Source organism: Castanea sativa, chromosome 1, assembly GCF_040712315.1.
Source record: "Castanea sativa cultivar Marrone di Chiusa Pesio chromosome 1, ASM4071231v1".
Classification (NCBI taxonomy): Eukaryota; Viridiplantae; Streptophyta; class Magnoliopsida; order Fagales; family Fagaceae; genus Castanea; species Castanea sativa.
The window spans coordinates 49,018,391-49,038,485 of NC_134013.1; the positions used below are offsets into that span (position 1 = coordinate 49,018,391).

The 20,095-nt window shown below is 35.5% G+C and overlaps 1 protein-coding gene across 1 annotated transcript; it reads right to left on the bottom strand.

Moving 5' to 3' along the window:
* Positions 1 to 8,500: 8,500 nt before the first annotated feature.
* On the bottom strand, positions 8,501 to 8,932 carry LOC142628837 (allene oxide cyclase, chloroplastic-like). The gene has a single exon (XM_075802876.1). The coding sequence runs from the start codon at positions 8,930 to 8,932 to the stop codon at positions 8,501 to 8,503; it is 432 nt and encodes a 143-aa protein (XP_075658991.1).
* Between the last annotated feature and the right edge of the window lie 11,163 nt (positions 8,933 to 20,095).

The following is a 20,095-nucleotide window of genomic DNA, read 5'->3' on the forward strand; positions in this document are numbered from 1 at the left end:
TTCAGGGACCTAGCAATGTTCAATGACTCTTTGTTGGCAAAACATGCTTGGAGGCTCTTGCAAAATTCAGATTCTCTCTTCTATAATTTTTTCAAAGCCCCGTTCTTCCCAAATTGCTCTATAATGGAGGCAAAAAATTCATCCACAAGGTCCTATGCTTGGAGGAGTATTTTACATGGGCGAAATGTGCTACTTAAAGGATGTAGGTGGAGGGTGGGAAATGGGAGGTCTGTGCACATTTGGCAGAGTACCCTGCCGTAGAAACACCCAACCAAGGTAACCTCTCCCATCATTGATTCCATGGTAGATGCAAGGGTCAAAATATTGATAGACGAAGCGACACACCGCTGGAACCATTCAGTCATTGATGGTATTTTCATTCCAGAGGAGGCAGAACTGATCAAGTCCATCCCGCTGCCACAACAAGGGGTGGAGGACAAACTTTTTTGGCCCTTCACTGAAACTGGGGCATATACAAGCAAGTTGGGGTACCGATTTATGAAGTCGGAGGAAGAAAATACTGAAGTTTCAGCTCGGTTGATGGAGGATAGGGAGTTATAGCGAGGTATTTGGTCATTCCAGGTATCAAACAAAATAAAAAATTTCATATGGAGGGCTTGCCGAAAATTTGGTGCGTCGAACCATTATTGAGAATCCTATTGTTGCTCTTGTGTTAACAAATCAGCCCTCCATGCGTTGTGGTCGTGTGGTGAATTGGATGTAGTTTGGGAGGACTTGACCCTGTGGAGTTGTCGAAATACAGTCAGCTTCATCACCTTCAAAGAGCTGCTGTCATGGCTGATCAAGCACCAGCACCACCTGGAGTTCTTCTCGGTCACGACATGGTCTATCTGGATTCAATGAAACTAGGTCCGACTAAACAAACCTAGCTGCAGTCCACACTTAATCACCCCATTGGCAAAGGAATGACTTCAGGAATTCCAAACAGTTAATCCGCACCCTCCATCTCCTCGGACTGATCCTCCCCTGGCGCAGAAATGGAAATTGCCAGAACACGAAATGGTGAAAATTAATTGTGACGAGGCCAGGATCACAAAGGAGTATAGAGCAAAGATTGGGGTGGTCATTCGTGATAGCGAAGGAATGGTTTTGGGCTCATTGTCCAAACAAATTCTCCAGGCATACAACCCTCTGGAAATTGAGGTGATGGTTGTCTCAACAGCAATGCAGTTTGCTTCAGACTTGGGATTTCAACGTGCCATCCTTGAGACAGACTCGCTTGTGCTAGTGAAGGCTTTGCATGATGATACAGAGTTCCTATCAGCCATGGGCTTAGTGTTGGATGAGATTAGAAATAAGGTTAATTTTTTTTAATGAATTACACTACTCTCATGTAAAGAGAGAGGGTAATATTGTTGCTCACAAGTTAACTCGTCATGCTATTTGTGTTTCAGATGTTGTAGTGTGGATGGAGGATGTTCCACCACTTTTATTTTCTGTTGTTTTGGATAACATAGCTGGCTTTACTTAATAAAATAAGTTACGTTCTTCCTCAAAAAAAAAAAAAAAAACTTTAAACACAAAACATTAATGTAACAACGGTATATTGTATATGATAAAAGTCAATATTAGGAGTTGTGGTTATAACAATTAACAAGTGAATAATATTTTATTATGTTACAAATTGGAAATATTTGAGTGAATAAACAAGTTTTTATACAATAGATAATAACTCGAATAATTTGCAAGAATATAAAATAAAAGAAGTTTAGAAAGACCTCACAATGCTATAGAATTACACTGCGAAAATGTTGTCCTTAAATGTTGATTCATGTCACACGGAGTAAAACTCAATGCTATTGGTTCTCTTGGCCAAAAAAAATTCCAAGATTAGACTATAGCGTCAATCTTTGTGATAGACGCACTTCCACTCATGGAGGTTCAAGAACAACTTTTTAATATTGCCTTTCCATTCAATTGTAGAAAAATATGTGGGAGAGAAAGAAAATAGAAATTGTGTATTTGGAAATATAAAGTAAAAAATAACATATAGGAAAGGGTGTTATGATGGTATTATATAAGTGGGGAAATTACACTTTATCCAACTATGGTTTACCTGATAAACACTTTGCCTACCTGTGGTTTAAAAATTGGCATTTTACCTACCTAAAGTTAGCTCTATTTGTCTCACATTACCCACCTCTATTAAAAACATGGGTAAATTTGTATTTTTGTTACCCTTTTATATTTCTCTCCTCTTAAAACATAAAAAACTAAAAAATCAAAGAAAAAGAAGATTTAAAATTTAGGTTTTGTAAAAATTAAAATCTAACTTTTACATCTTCTTTTTATGTATCAACTTTTAGATCTTCTATTTTAACATATTGCAATTGTAAGTGCTAGCAGGAGAGGGAACAATAGTAAGAAGTTTCTGGGTATTGTTAGCACCTCTATCATAACTTACCTGGCTTCTAAAAGGGTTTCTATTGGGCGTGCTTATTAACAAGGTCAAGTGTCTTATCAATGGAAATAAGTGTTATAGTGTGCCTGTTGTGATGAGATTCCCATTTTGAGGCTTTTTCTAGGCCTCGAATGTTTATCAACTAATCTTTCCTAATATTGCTTCTTGATCAATTGAAGATTAGAAATTGTTATTAAATTCAACTGTCAAGCTTTATGTATCTTCATTATCATCTAAGAAGTGAGGCTGTTTGTCTGGCTTCTCATTTGTGGTAGTGGTAGTGCACTCTTCCATCTGTCACAAAACAGAAATTGCGAAAAAATGTTAATTCACAGAGAGGTTATGTTTGATTTGTTGAAAGAGTTGCACTTATGGCATTTAAGCTTGGGTTGAAGGTCCTTCACTTTTGTCTCTGTTTTTGCTCAAACTTGTGTCAAAACTTTGGTGTGTTATGTCTTTCTAGACTCATGGTTGATGTTGTTGGGTTTTTTGAAGTCTAGTTGTGTTTGATCCGGATTATAACCCAACCCGAAATAATATTGTTAAAGTTTTTAGTGGGAGAATTTCTGAAACTTAATCCATTAAGCGGAGGCTTGGGCCGAAAAAATTTTGGCCCATTTTGTAGCCCATTGTGAATCCTGTGCACAAAATATAAAAATGTTGTTTTGTAGATTAAGGTTTTATGTTGTTTTTTAGAAAGAAAACTGTACTACTGTATCTTGTATTTTTCCCTGAGAATAATGAAATTCCTGTAACTCCGTCGACGTAGGTAAATTGCCGAACCAAATAAATACGGTCTTGTGTGATTATTTTTCTTTTGTGCATTTTTCTCTATTTTTTGCATCTCACAGATTTGAGAATTTCGTGCATATTCCCCTTTAGATGTTGCCTCTATGTTTGGTTCATTTGATCTTTACTCATTCTATGATTAAGCAAAGTTGCTGATGGCTTTGTTTATGCGTGTGTTCTATACAAAGAGGGGACGATTTTAAAATAAAAGAACTAAAAGTTCATACATAAAAAGAAGACGTAAAAGTTAAGTTTTAATTTTTATAAAATCTAGCTTTTAACTATTTTTTCCCTTGATTTTTTAGTTTTTTTTATTATGTTTTGAGAGGAGAGAGACATAAAAGGGTAACAAAAATACAAATTTACCTTTGTTTTTAACAGAGGTAGGTAATGGGAGATAAACGAAGCTAATCTCAAGTGGGTAACCACAGATAACAAAGTGTTTTTCAAGCAAACTACAAGTGGACAAAGTGTATTTTCCCCTATATAAGTTATTTATAGCAATATGTCTATAGCTATTGGTTAATGATAAGTCATAAAAAACCCAACAACTAGTTTACCCATTATTACCCAAAGACTATTTTTCTCATAATTGCCCAATGGCTAGAAAATTAATAATAATAAAAGTGTTTGGAACACACACTCACTCCAACATTATATGTATAATATAAGAGTTCTCTCACTAGTCACCATACTATAAGTATATTAAAATTATGAATTTAAATTTACTCTAGATAAAATTGAATTATTATAGTTATAAGTCTAATAAGTTTAAATTACTATTTCCATTTAAAGATATTATTAAATGTTTGAATTTAAAAATAAATAAATTTTATTATTTAAATTGAGTCTTAGATGCCGTAGTTATGATGAATGGATATCCTTCTTTTATGCAACACTAGTTTGTAGTCATGTGCATATGCACGAGTACAATTAAAAACAATCACAATTATATAGTTTAAATTATTTATAATATTAATTTACACTTTTTTTTAAAACCATACCTTTCTAAAATATGTAATGGTTTCTCATTATATATATATATATATATATATATATATATATATGATTTAAAATTTAATTGGATTTAGATTTTTTGATTTTTGCACCCAATAATTTACTTGCCACAAAAATTAAAAAAATAGATGGATACGTGTCAGAAAATTGGACTCCAAATAAAATCAAATTTAGAATCTAATTGGATTTGGACTCTTCAATTTTTACACTCAATAATGCACTTGGCACAAAATAAAAAATTAAATGAGACACATGACGCAAAATTGAGAATCCTATTTAAAATTAAAAGACAAAAATCCATTATATATTTTAATTTATTTTATTAATCTACCATAATTTTTTTTTTTAAATGATCTTACATGACAGGCTTTTGTCATATAAATGAAGGAAATTTGGTATTTTGATTTCATTTATATTTATGATATTTTCTTTACTTTAAATATAAATTTTAACTAGTATATCACACTATACTACAAGTATTTAAAGAAAAAAAAAATCGGAGTCCACATACATGATGCCATAAGCATAGTTAAAACTCATTCAAGTACATGGGATTACAAGGAGTTACAAAACTAGATGCCCATTACATAGTTTAAACATGAGATTATCATGACTTATAAAATTTGCGTGAAGGAAAAGGAAGTCTTTAGTCCAATTTGCCATGCCTAACGAGGGAGAAGGGTGTACAACCCATTTTTTACAATCTATCTTATAGTTCTTTTTTTCCTTTTTTTCTTTTTGCTGAATAAATATCTTATAGTTCATTGATGAAATAATTTGTGACCCATGCATTTTTACTTACTTTCACATAGATTTATCATTGTCATAAAATTGGGAAGGGGGAGTTGAGTTTATACCACATAACCAGAAATAATATCATTAATGTTAGCCCTATCATTAATGTTACTTTCACTCAAAGAGTTTGTTTGAGATCTGCTTATTTTGCTGAAACTGAAAACTTTTTACTGAAAGTACTGTACATAAAGGTAATAGTTAGTTGAAATAGTATAGTGTGACCCATAAATAGTACCAAAAAGTGCAGTGAAACCCATAAATAGTACCAAAAATAAGATGAATAGTAAAATAAGTTGACAAAAATAATCTTGCCAAATAGACACTAAGGGTCTGTTTGGATACAACTTATTTTGTTGAAAACTGAAAACTTATTACTGAAAACACTCTAACAAAATAATTTTTAAGTTATGAATAGTGTTGTGGGACCCAAGATTTACCTCGAAATCTGCGTTTTCACAAGTTTGGCTGGATCGTGAATAGTGCCGTGAGACCCAGCCAAAAATGCAAAATGCACAATAATCCTCAAGCAAACGCATGCTAAGTGTCCGTTTGGGAACAGTTCATTTGGTTGAAACTGAAAACTTTTTACTAAAAGTACTGTAAATAAAGGTAAAAGTTAACTGAAACAGTATAGTGAGATCTATAAATAGTACCAAAAAATGCAATGAGACCTATGAATAGTAGCGAAAATAAGCTGGCAAAAATAATTAATGTCAAACACACACTAAATAGAAGTAAATCCTTAGAAAAATAAACGATAAAAGGTGAAAATCACATTTTCATCTCTTACATTTTCACGCGATTCCCACTTTGGTCCATATCTTTTATTTTCACTGCTTTTAGTCCCTAAAATCAAAAAAACGATCTCGTTTTTGTCCCTACTGTCAGTGCCCTAACGGCAAAGTCTTAGGTGGCAGACGGAACACCTTACTAGCTGACGTGGTGCTAATGTGGCACTGATGTAGCGATTAAAATATTATTTGGCATTTTTATATGCCACATTAGCATTTTAATTTTTTTTAAAAAGCCATGTCAGAAAATTTAAACTAAAAAAGAAAATAAAATTAAAAAAACAAAATTGAAATCTAATTAAATACGGTTTCAAAAAAAATCTAATTAAAAAACAAACATTTAATTTCTTAATTTTAATTTAAACTAAAAATGCAAATTTGATTTAAATAGAAAATTTAATTTCTCAATTCTCGAGTTTTCGTGCATTTTATTTTTTCTTAACGAAACACAAAAATAAGCTGGAGCTTCCTAAATCTTAGATCAAATCAAATTCTTATCTCCTCTCTCTCTCTCTCTCTCTCTCTCTGAGCTATTCCACAGCTACCACAAGCCACCACCAGCTATGGTTTTTCTCCGAACCTCTATCCTCGCGATCTCACTCTCTCTTATTCATCGTGCTGAATCGGTTTCTCCAACTCTCTCTCAACGTCCTTCTTCGCTCCACCACTCCAGTCACTAGAGGTCCGATCCTGTCGCCTCAGGATCAGCGTCATCGTGTGCGGAGCTCTGTTGTCGGATTGGGGAATGTAGGTCATAGATCGGTGGGTGTTGGTCACGATCTCTCTGACCTGGGTTTGTTTTTCCATGTGGGTGTTGGTTTGTTTTAAATTTCTGGGGTTTTTTTTTTTTTTAAATGTGGATTTGATAATTTTTCTGGGTTTATGGGTTTGATTTGTTGGAGGTTTCGGTGGAGGATGGTGTTTGGATGGAAAATGGGAACATCGCCGATGGTGGCTGTGGCATGCATCAAGAAGAGAATCCATTGCCCATGAGTGGGTATCTGGGTTTGTTTGAGACTTGTGTGACTAAGTTTATTCAGATTTGGGTATCCTTGCTCTTGTTTTGGGTTTGTTTGTTTTCTTGTTTTCTTGGAGAGAACGTGAAGTTGTCTGTCTTTGTGGGTTTTTTTGTGTGTTTGTTCCTGAAGAAAAATTCTGGGTTTATGGGTTTGCTAGAGATTGAATTGGTTATTGGGTTTATTGGTTTATTTCTTCAATTTATTTATGGTTTGGCTTGGTTTCTTGGATTTATTTCTTGTTTTTTCTGGATTTCATGGAGTAGATTTGGTTGCTGGATTTGGATTTGGGATTTGTTGGAGATTGGTTTATTTCATGGATTTAGGAAGAACACGAAGAACAACTTCAGTTCTTACGAAAAAATAATGAAAGCAAAAGAAATTAAAAAAAAAAAAAAAGTTTTGTTTTTTAATTTTTTTCTTTTTTGGTTTAAATTTTCTGACATGGCTTTAAAAAAAATTAAAATGCCAAATAATATTTTTTTAATAATATTTTAATCGCCACATCAGCGCCACGTTAACTAGTAGGGTGTTCTGTTTGCCACCTAGGACTTTCTCGTTAGGGCACTGACGGTAGGGACAAAAACGCGATCGCTTTTTTTGATTTTAGAGACTAAAAATGGTGAAAATAAAAGATAGGGACCAAAGTGGGAATCGCATGAAAATGTAAGGGACAAAAATGTAGTTTTCGCCAAGATAAAAAATATAAGTCCAAGGGGTGTCCACGGGTCCTGGAGACCCGATCAACCAGCCAGACCCACTCAAAACCGACTAGCATAGGCCCGAACCGACCAATCCGATGGTCGACGGCGGGTCATCATCCTCAGAACTCGATTCCTTCAGGTCAGTTGGCTGGTTTCCTCCCCAAAAACCCGAGCAACCTGACCCGACCATAAAATCAATGAAATCCGGCGACATTCAAAGGTTTTTCGACATAAATTTACAAATACAGGCGATATTGTTGTTTTTCCGACAAAGAGCTGCTTGAAATCCACCAGATCCGGCAAGATCTTGTCGAGATCCAGTCCGGATTTGACGAATCCGGCCAAATATCGGCCAGATCTAGACCAATCCGGCGAAATATCGTCACCAGCGGCGAAACTTGAAACCAACCAGTGCAAACCCAAAACCCGACAGACCCGAACCAAACAATTTTACCATTAATATGGGTCGGTTTTAGTTTCAGTTTCTTCTCGCCTGAAAAATTTGGGTTGGGCACAAACCCGACCTGTGGACACCTCTAAGCCCAATGCACGTATGCTGTCTGCCTGTATATGCTTCCACCCACATACACATTCTTTAAAAATCTAGGCCGAAAAGCAAATGCATCAATTGACAAAAGGATAAGCACTCAACATTGTTGTTGTGACTCACCATCATGGCCATCATCTCAGTCAGCCCCATATATGATTATATCATCATATGCCTTATTTCTATATTTTTTTTTAAAAAAAAATGTGTATATTAGCCCCATATATATACTTGCTACACGTGCTTATGATTAAGCTAAATTCACATTACTTTCTAAAAAAATACTCATAATAATAACAACTTATTCTGCTTTTCCCACATTATCCTTTTGATGCAACACTAGCAACCCTCCGCATAAAATAAAAAACAATCACTTCCAAAAGACAATTTGGCAAAACCCATTATTACATCACAATTCACTAGTTAGTGAAATTAGGAATAGTGGCGTGGGGCTCACAAGCCTTTGCAGCTGGGGTGGGCTCCACATAAGGAGTGGGCTCCACATAAGGAGTGGGCTCCACAGGCTCGCATAGAAGATCCTTTGGCAAGTCCTTGATGCCCTTCAAGTAAAACGTGTAGAAGATCTTGAATGGGAACACAATCTGGTGCAGCTTCACCTGCCCATACACACCCTCAAAGATTCCAGACCCACCAGTCACTGACAAGTACGTGTCCTCCTCGTATGTCAGATACGCTCCCTGCACCGACATGTGACCGTAGTCTCCGAAGTAAAAGCTGTATACAGCCTCGTACCGGTCACCTTTCTTTTCCGGTTTATTCTCGATCAAAATGCATATTCCTGCTGTGATCCCCAACCGTTTCTCCAAGTCTCCGGTATACAACTTTAACATTTAAAAATAATAATAAAAATTTAATTTAAAGATATGTTCATTCACTATGTACGAAAAAGTAGAAAACAGATAAAACAGAGCAACTCTTTACTAATATGACAAATTACAATTTACCCGCATGTGGTTTAGTCGAATTTTAAATTGCCTATTTGTAGTTTAAAATTTAACATTGTACCTATCTGAGGTTAGCTCAGTTAGATTTCTATAACTCATATCTGTTAAAAACAAAGCTAAATATGTAATTTTGCTCAACTTTTATGTCTCTCTTCTCCAAAAACACAACAACATAAAAATACAAGATTAAATAAGATCAAAAACTATCCATCAAAACACTTTTTGGAATTTCAAATCATAGGTAAGTAACTTAAATTTTGGTAAAACCCCAAGTAAGTAAAGTGTTAAATTCTAAACCACAAGTAGGCAACTTAAATTTCAGACAAACCATAGGTGGGTAAGTTGTAATTATAATACTTTTCATGGCAGAAAATGACTCCCTATAGCTTCTAGAATTTCACTTCTTGATTCTAGATTTTTGGAATATCATAATGCAGTTATAGGAACTGTCCAAACCACACTCAATGCAGGAACAGTCTTTGTCACCATTTTCCCCAATTTTAACATGTCTCTTAAAGACCCTCACCTTTGTGATGCTCTTAAAATCCAAGTCTAGATCACAGGAGCTTCACAAGTACATGATACTTTTGCAGCCACACTCTATTATCAGCTTGCCTACAGACTCCAAAATCATGCTTTTGACATAATTATACCAGAAATAGCCCAGTCTAATGATGCTCTTTTAATCCAAGTTGACCCAGGCATGACGCCTATGTGCACATTTGTTCCAAGACAATTGAATAAAGAGCAGATGACAAAACTCTTTCCAGAATCATGGATTACAAAATATGAAAATCTTCATCAAGCAGCCTAGCCAATCCAATCCAAAACTCCTTTCTTCATCAGAAACCAAAATGATGAAGTTGAAGTTAGATTTATGGCAGCCACACCAGAAAAAGAAGAAGTGACAGTCTTTCCTACTCAAACGACTATGATCCAACCTGTCTCATATGAAGGTCTTGAAGGTCTTCAAATCAAAGCATTTCGAGAAGATGGAAAACCTTGCTATGAAGGAAAATCATCCTCCGGCCATATATGGTGGGATGTTTGTAACTGTACTGATTGTCAAGAAGAAGAATTTGTTGAAGAAAAGCAAAAAAGACGAAAGAAAAAGTCTTCCCAACAGCTTCTTAAAGAAAGATATGAAGCAAGAGATCCAGAAGTTGACCTCCTTGGAGAACCCTTTGGAAAGTTTGACTACTATGTCCTCTATCCTAGATCCAGAAAGCAAAAAACTCCATCCCTTTCCCCATGCAGAGAAAGTCATGATCAACACCAACAAAACCAGAAACCACCACTAATCTTATATTACCAGAAAGTCCTTCCCCAAATACCAAAATGTCAACCCAAGCCTCCCAGTCAAACCCATACACAAAAGATCTTATCCTGTTACATGTTTGACCATGCATCACCCTTCTATTCACAAAATTTTCCTCCTCTTGAAAGTTTTAACCATCCACAAGTCAATGTTAAACATGTTTGAAAAATTAAAAACCTTGTTGGAACCAATCCAGATGGAACCAAAAAACAAGTCTCCTCAGCTGAAGCAGCTCTCAATTAGCAAGCAGAAAATGTTGTTGCACCAAACCAGGTCCTTTCAAAGATTCTTGATAATCAACAGAAGATGACTGAAGCAGTAACTCATACCTTCTCATCTTCCAATTCTCTTATTGAAGATTTGAAGAAAAAAATACAGTCAGTTGAACAAGAATTGGAAACGATTGCCTCCACAATAAAGGATTTGTCTGTCTCCTTTCCCCTTATTGGGCAAAAAGAAAAAGAAAGAAAACAGTTGTTCATACAACTCCAGTCTATAGAAAATTCACAAAAGGTGGCTACCCAAGCTCTTCTAATGCAAGTCAACATGCCTTATCAACCATGTCAATCATTGTATAAAAATCTGTCCATACCCTTACCCTCACCATGCTCCCTAATTTCCCTCTACCAGAACCTCCAACCACTAAACATGACACATCCTGCTCAAAATCCTTTTAAACCAAGTGAAATTTTTCCCAGCATCATAAGCCCAACACCACCACTCCAACTAGAACCTCAAACCAAACCACAAAATGACCCTCCTCTCATTAAAAAAGACAAAGAACCATTATACCAACCACCAGATCCAATTATTGGTGCTTCTTCCAGACCCCCAGATATGAACATGTTGGCCATAAACTCTGATCCCCCAAACCCGATTTCATCATTTCTTAGAACTTTAACTCTTCAAGAACCAACATAACCTTTTGTTCTCCCAGTCATTGATGACACAGATCTAGACTTGTCTAGCCTCGAATTAGATGAAGTATTATGATAGAACCAAAGGTAGAAGAGGAAGAAGATGTCCTTCATCCTAAACAACCTCCACCACCACCACCAATATTCCCTACACCACCTTTCATCCCTGATCACCACACAAGATTAACCTACTCATCAACAACAGATTCAAAACACTTGTTTACCATTGATAACAGTCCTCCTTCAAAGTGGCATGATGAGATTTTTAACATGTATTCATGGTGTACAGCTGAACTCCAGGCCCCAAATAATACTGTTGCACAGATCATTGCCAAGTTTGTTGCAAGACTTACAGGAGGATTGAGACAATGGTGGATTAATCTTGGAGAATACAAGCAAAGATAAGCAGCCCAGTGTAACACTCTAGAAGATTTTTTCACAATCCTTCATAATGAATTCCTTGGTTCATTGGCCCATTACACTGAAGTAGCAAGAAATGAATTCTTACTGATGAAATGTTGTTCTTTTGAAAGAAAAGATTTGGAAAAACATTTTGACAGAATGTCAAGTAGGTACTACTCCTTTAATGGAATGGATGATGTTAATTCCAAGCACACTTTCCTTAACTCTTTCCCAGAGCCATTAGGTGATGAAACTCTTCGCATGATGAACCTTCAAAAAATCACCCTACAGCAAGCCTCCTTAGGAGAAATTTATCAGCATGTGCTCATTGCTCTTGAAAAGCTCTGCAATCAAAGAAAGTTTCTTTCAGAAATTGACAAGATTCACAGCAAGCTTAAAGACAATTGCAAAAGGAAAGATTTGCAGATCAAATGTTATGACAAAAATTGTGCTTGTCCAACCAAAAGAAGAGATCATTACAAAAGGTACTCTTGGAAGAAGAAACATTCTCATCCAAAGAAGAAGTTTTTCAGAAAAAAGAAATGGAAGTTCCTCAGAAGAAAGCAGTTCAAAGGCAAAACTTTAAAAGTTTGTTTTGTATGTAGAAAGCCCGGTCATTTTGCAAAAAATTGTCCAAAAATAGAAAAAGCAACAAAGTTTCTAGAGCAAGCCCAAATTCATGTAGATGACACCCCATTTTCAGATGTTGAATCGCTCTTTTCCTTGGATGGTGATTACTCTCCTCAAGCCTTGGCAGTCATGGCTTATTCAACCTCAGAAGATGAGTCAGATTCAAACAATACTGATGATTCAGACCCAGAAATCCAAACCATATACACATCTCAGCCTCTTATAGCCCCAATAATTGGCCCCACACCAATAGCTCAAGTTCACATCCTCCTTGATACTTATTCTAGACCCATCCCGGTAATAGCTTTGTTTGATACAGGAGCAGCAACAACAATCCTTCATCCTAAGATATTACCCGAAGACTTTTGGTTACCCCATCATCAGATGTTCAGAGCAGCCAATGGAGAAACATTTTTGATTACCCAGAAAAGTAAGCCCATTCATATTCGAATTTTTCCAACCCTTACCATTAGACACCAAGTCCTTGGATCCCCCCTCACAAGCAGAGATCTTCTCATCAGATTTGACCTCCTTCACCAGATACCCAGTCTCAGATGGTCCTCAAAAGGCCTTTTGCATAAACAACACCTCCTTACCTAGACTCAGGTACCTCATTTGTTCTCAATAAATCCCTTTAACTCCTTGAAATTCCAAATTATCAATGAATGTTGTACAACCACTCACTCTGAATTCCTCCTCAAAAATCCAAATCCTTTGTGGAAAAATTCAGCTTTTTTCATCACCCTTCCCTTCAAAAAGAACAAAGATGTTAACCCCACAAAAGCTAGTCATAGAGGAATGAATCCAAAATACTTGTCCTTAGCTAAGCAGGAGTTATCCACCCTTCTTTCAGAAAACCTCATTGAACCCACAAATTCTCCATGGGCGTGTGAAGCTTTCTATGTTAACAAGTTCGAGGAAAGCTTAAATTGGTAATTAATTACTAAGATCTTAATAATTTCCTTGCTGATGACAAGTTCCCTTTGCCAAACAAAAGTGCCATTTTCCAACATCTTTCTCATGCCAAAGTGTTTTCAAAGTTTGATCTCAAAGCAGGATTCTGGCAATTAGGAATCCATCCAGAAGAAAAACACAAAACAGCATTTTGAATCCCAGACCACCATTATCAATGGACTGTAATGCCTTTTGGCCTAAAAAATGCTCCATCTCAATTCCAAAAAGCAATGGTAACGCTGTTCCAACTGCTTTTGTCAAATGTATTGATCTATGTAGATGATATCCTCTTATTTTCAAAAGATACAGAATCCCATGAACAATTGCTTACGAAATTCTACAATTTAGTAAAAGCTCAAGGGATAATGCTTTCAGAAAAGAAAATGGTCATAGGAGTATCTTCTATTGACTTCTTGGGCGTAAACATTTCAGATGGAAAGTACACTTTGCAGCCTCACATAGCAGTCTCTCTTAGTGAATTTCCAGATACGCTTACTAGCACCAAACAGATCCAGCAGTTTCTTGAAATTGTTAACTACATGTCAGATTTCATCCCAAAAATCTCCAAACACAGGGATTGTTTGTCTAAATTGTTGAAAAAGTCTCCCCTAGAATGGAATCCAGTTCATACAGAAGCAGTCCAACAATTGAAAAAATTAGCAGAAAAACTTCCCCCTTTGCAGATTCTAGGAACAGGCAAAAGAATTCTACAGAAGATGCAAGTGATGAGTATTGGGCAGCAGCTCTCTTTGAAAAAATTGATGGCAAAAGAAATATTTGTGGATATAAAAGTGATGCATTCAAGCTTTCAGAGCTCCATTACCATTCTATTTTCAAAGAAATCCTGGCAGTCAAACATGGAATTGAAAAGTTCTAGTTTCACCTCCTTGGTCACAACTTTCTTGTAGACCCTGACCCTTCAAGCTAGATCCAAAAGAATCATTCGAGTTCTCCATGATTACCTCAAACAACACCAACACCATTTCTTTGCCCTTTTCCCAGAAATTGAGCAACCATGGAAAACTCCATTTGCATTTTGGCTAACAAACTGGACTGTTGTACACTACCTTTACATGTGGTACTTACTCAATGAGTACTACCTGTGCCTCCATTTCAAACCAGAATTCTACTCCTACATTTTCCCTCGAGAGAATAAATATTTTCACAAATTCTGGCGTGAAATTTTGAAAAATGATGTTCATGATGGCCAATGGTTCAAGTATCCCAAAATAGATCACCCCCGTTTTGGTCGCAAAATTACTTCTGCATGCATAGTAGCCAAGCTAAACTCCAAAAATAATGTTCACGCAGAAGGAACTTTCCACCCTCTAGATATACATTGGGTGACTAATGCTGATGGTACTCTTCACACACACGTGGACATATCTTGGATATCTTGTCACTATTCCCTCACAATGGCAGAATCTCTCAATCAGGGAATCTTACCAGCCATAGTACCAGCCGACCCAGATGTTTGCAGACAGCAATGGCCACATGAAGACCATTGGAAAATGCCTAATCCTTTATTTGGCTTTGATTACCCTTACTACCATAACCATGACCCAGATGCAGATGTTGATGAAGAATGGTTTCAAGGTAGAGACGAATGGGATGACTAAAAGATAGACATATATAAAAGATATATTAAAAAAAAAAAATTGTTGGCCCCACACCAGTTCACATCCTCCTTGATACTTATTCCAGACCCATCTCGGTAATAGCTTTGTTTGATACAGGAGCAGCAACAACAATCCTTCATCCTAAGATACAACAAACTGAGGGATATTATTAGATTAAACAAGGTTTTTACAGGGGGTAAGGGTATGGACAGATCTTTATACAATGATTGACGTGGTTGATAAGGCATGTAGACTTGCATTGGAAGAGCTTGGGTAGCCGCCTTTTGTGAATTTTCTATAGACTGGAGTTGTATCAACAACTGTTTTCTTTTTGCCCAATGAGAGGAAAGGAGACAGCCAAATCCTTTACTGTGGAGGCAATCATTTCCAATTCTTGTTCAATTAACTATATTTTTTTCTTCAAATCTTCAATAAGAGAATTGGAAGATGAGAAGGTATGAGTTACTGCTTCAGTCATCTTCTGTTGATTATCAAGAATCTTTGAAAGGACCTGGTTTTGTGTAACAACATTTTCTGCCTGCCAATTGAGAGCTGCTTCAGCTGAGGAGACTTGTTTTTTGGTTCCATCTGGATTGGTTCCAACAGGGTTTTTAATTTTCCAAACATGTTTAACATTGACTTGTGGATGGTCAAAACTTTCAAGAGGAGGAAAATTTTGTGAATAGGAGGGTGATGCATGGTCAAACATGTAACAAGATAAGATCTTTTGTGTAATTGAACCATGGAAAAGAGGACATCTTCATTCTGTCAAAATTACTTATGTTCATGCACGTGATTACACTGTGCGAGAGACAAAGTTACTGTTCACATTCACGCACTATTCATAGAACCTACAAGCATTTTATTCAGAAAAAAAAATTAAAAATGGGTCCACAATTTTATTCACATATTTAAAAATTATTTTGGGTTGGCTTGACTTTTGCAAGTGAATGATCTTTTGGGTAGTGAAAAGCTGGGGGGTTTGGGGTGAGATTGACTGGAATTTAAGGGTGGGTGAGAGATGTGTTTGAGAGCTTGAATGATAGGAGTGTGTTATTCGTGAATGAAGAGGTGGGGTGTGATCTTGGGTTGGCTAGCTTGATAGGGGGAAAGATGGTCTTCAAAGCAGAGCTTGAGCAAGCCATTGATTAGAGAGAGACAGAGACTTTGAGAGTGTTGCCTTTGGTTGGTGTGTAAGAAAGTGTTTGGTCTGAACGAAGGTGAGACAATTAGTAAATTGGTGAAGTAGGGTTTATAATTTATTTATTTATTTTTTATAGTGAGAATTAATCCATGTGTATATTTTTTAATTTTTTCGAGTGTGCGGATGGACGGTGCAAGAAAAAAAAAAAAAAAGACTAATGGGATCAAACAATCATCTGTGTCCACATGGAAAATTAGAAAGTTCCAATTTCTACTAAGAACTTTATTTTTCTTGTAGATCGGTTTGGGATTTGGACGGAAAATGTTGTGAGGAAATTGATCTTGTGACGGCTAGACGCGTCTTTTGCTGCGTGGAACATGACCCCCGGCAAGAGTATTGTGCACCAAGAAGCCTATCATTATGCACCAAGAGTAATTCTTATCATTATGAACACAAATGGAAATAGGATTGATCAGTTATCAAATGGGGGTCTATAGAGATACTGATGTTTTTATCGGATGTGATTTTCTACCACTCAGAGGAAAAAAAAAAAAACCTACCTCGCTAGTAGTGATATTGGCATTAATGGATACCTAATTTACCTAATCACTATTTATCCACCCAAATTTTACCCTCTGTTATTCAGCAAAAAAAAAATATATATATATATATATAAGTATATATATATATATATATACCCTCTGCCATTAAAATATAGCCAAAAAAAATATATAGTTGAAAATTTGTACTTTCTAGATATTCACAATAAAAGCTTCTTTTATTTTATCTTGAATAAACAACGTATTTTGTTCTATCCTTTACGTCATATTTCATGTCAATTTAGTCACTATCATTATCTTTGAATAAAAAAGTCTGATATATCAAATGACCTAAATAAAAATATAAAAAAATTGTCACATCAACAGACACCTAAACTAACTTGTCAACATAATCTTAATTAAAAAAAATCAACAACAACAACAACAGATAAGTGAAAGTAAGTAAATTTTGGGATCAAAATCCCTAACTCTCGCCTAACACAAAAAAGGAAAAAACCCTAATTCACGAATGCTCATTCAAGCTTTGGTATATTAAGGGTATATAGTATGTGAATGGCTTTGTGCAAGAAATTTAGTTGCTTGGGAACCCAACTTTGCTTCAAGCTAGCTTGTGGTTATATCATATATAAGCAAGATCAACGAAAACTTTTAAGGCCATAGACAGGAGTATCACATATATTAAGAAATTCTTGCAATTATTTTCGCTGCAAACTAGCTTTTTCCTTATCACTTTATACTGCTTCTCAGATTCCGACCTAGAATTCTTGTAGATTTAAGCATAATAAAATTGTCAACTATTGTACTGGGTTACAAAATCTTAGCGCCAATCATGATAGCTCCATTTGCTATGCATAAGTTGGCACATCTAAAAGGTCCAAATCTTCTAGGAAGAGTTCTCAGTCTCAATTGAAATTTGTTTGGATTCTTATTTACTTGTTCATTGTGATTATTCCAAAAGAGATCGCCAAAGCCAGAGTAGCAACTGCATTTAATACAAAAACGTGAAGCATTCATGAATTAGTTTTTTTAAAACGTGAAACACTTGTGAATTAGGGTTTTTTTTTCTTTTTTTGATAGATGTGAGATTGGGATTTTGAACCCAAAATTTACTCACTTTTACATATCTTTTTTTCTTTTTTTAAATTAAGATTATGCTGACAAATTAGTTTAGGTATATGTTGATGTGGAAATTTATTTATTTAGGCCGTTTGACACATCAAACTTTTCCATCCAAGAGATAACGGCAGGGACTAAATTGACACGGCACTGAAAGGTTAGAGGCCAAATTAATACAATAGAAAGGTTAGGGACTAAATTGAAATATAGTGTAAAAGATAGGGACCAAATACGTAGTTTACCCTTTTATCTTCTTCTTCTTCCTGCCAAGTTTTATTTACTTGGAGAAAAAAACAAATCTATCGAGCGGCTTCATCGGTTCTGATATGTTTAAAATAATTGAGTGCACGTCACTACAAATATCTAGGTGTTATGACTTGTACCTTTCACTTCTCTTCCATCATAATTAAGTGATTAGTTATTTTCCATGAAAAATTAACTTATTAAGTATAAAAAAACTTCTCTAAACCAATTTGGAGGAAAGCTTTCGCAACTCATTAAATTTTGGTTCAAGGGAACATTCTTAATATTTTTAATTACATTACTTATTTAATAGCCATGTGGCCAAGGGTCTTATGTCTCAACTATATTCCTTAATATTTCCAACGGACACACCCATAGTTTAAATCCCGCTCTTCTAACTATTGAATTATCATTAAAAGAAAGTCATGTGCCATATTTAAATGACTTGATAGGTAGTGTGATCAAAATACATGTGGATAATCATATGAATTATTGTGTAATGAGTTCAAGCAGACTTTGAAAGCTTCTTCCCATAAGTAAGGCCTTATTAAATGCTATTAATATTTTTTGCAATATAATTAAATGATATCCAAACAACTTAGTTTCCTAATAATTTACAAACTCTAAGATTTTCCCCCTAATTAGGTCATTGGCATTTTAATTAAGTCATAAAAGTGTGTGATATAGTAGTAGTAAAGATATATTTGCTGTGAGTTTGGCTGAAACCTTTTTCTAGACCTTGCCTAAGAATACTTGCGAATCTTTTTCAAGACCTTGCCTAAAAATACTTGCAAATTACTTTGAAGGGAAGTGAGTGACAAATAATATATGCAAAACTGTCTTTGAGGGCAAGTGAGAGACTGTTGGGATTTAAGTCCTAAAATCCAATTTACATGACATTCTTCAACTAATAAAAGTGTTTTACTATCTAAGAATATATAATCATTGGATTTTACACATTCATTTAATGAATAGTCCCTAAGATGAATTTTTCATGATTTAAGTATTGGAATGAGATCCACATATAGAATATATAAATCACCATTCCTTGTAAACTCATAAATCTTAGTTTGTAGTAGGTAATGAAATTGGGAATTTCATCTAATAATACTTTAGTGTATCAATCATAATGATCTATTTTGATTATGGAAGTGGAGAGTTTTGATTAATATATTGATTTATTTGGAATACATTGAAATGGACCACTGTGAGTTGTTATCCTATAAACTACTTTCATCAATAATTGACCTCACGATTTCCAAATACATAAACTCTCAATCTTGAGAGGATGGTGAACTTTGAAGTAAAATATAAATTATTTTGATGTATACTTGAGTGAAATCTTTTACTGTTAATACCCTAATACATTAGGTAATCGTATGTAGTGTAATAAACTAAGTTTATGAAAGTTCAATAAAATAAGGAGTCTTTAGGTTGCTTTTGTGGAGCACTATTCCTCAAGATGGAATCCAAAATCTCGATAAGAGACAGTAAGCTTCTTGTTGAGATAGATTTAATGGGAATTGATTGTTCAAAGTATCAGACCTGATCATTTTAGCAAGGAGTTACTAGAATTTATATTTCATGAAATTAGACTCCAATAATATAAGAAACTAGATGTAGTGGCCGGTCTCTCTAGCATTTTTTCTCTCTCCTTGTCTTTCTTCTCTTCTCCATCAAATTAGATATCTCTCTCCTTTCTCCTATATCTATAGTATTCTCTACTCTCTCCCATTGCTAGTCTCTCCAGCAAAAACGCCACCACTCTACAGCTCCAAAACCCATGGCCGATCCTCCAAAACACTATCGTCGCTCACCATAGCTCCAAAATCCCCATGGGCAAAACTCTTCTCTAGCTTTCTAGTTTCATTCTCTCCTAAGCTCGAATAATTATCAAATTGTATTTACGGGTGTTAGGTTGTGTTTGTACGGTGGTGGTTGTTGGTGTTTTTGTTGTTGGTGTTTGTGGGTTTGTTATGGGTATTTCGCTAGATTTGGTTGAATTTTGTTTAGAGTTGTGTTTTGGGCTGTGGAGGATGCGGTGGTTGTGTGGTAGTTGTTGATTGGTGGCCACTGGTACATCTTGGCAGCTGTGTCTTGTATTGAGTTGAGTTTTGAGGTGGTGGTTGGTTGATTATGGCCGGTG

Excerpts from the sequence above, each read along its gene's own strand:
- LOC142628837 (XM_075802876.1), bottom strand. The coding sequence starts at position 8,932 with ATGTTAAAGTTGTATACCGGAGACTTGGAGAAACGGTTGGGGATCACA.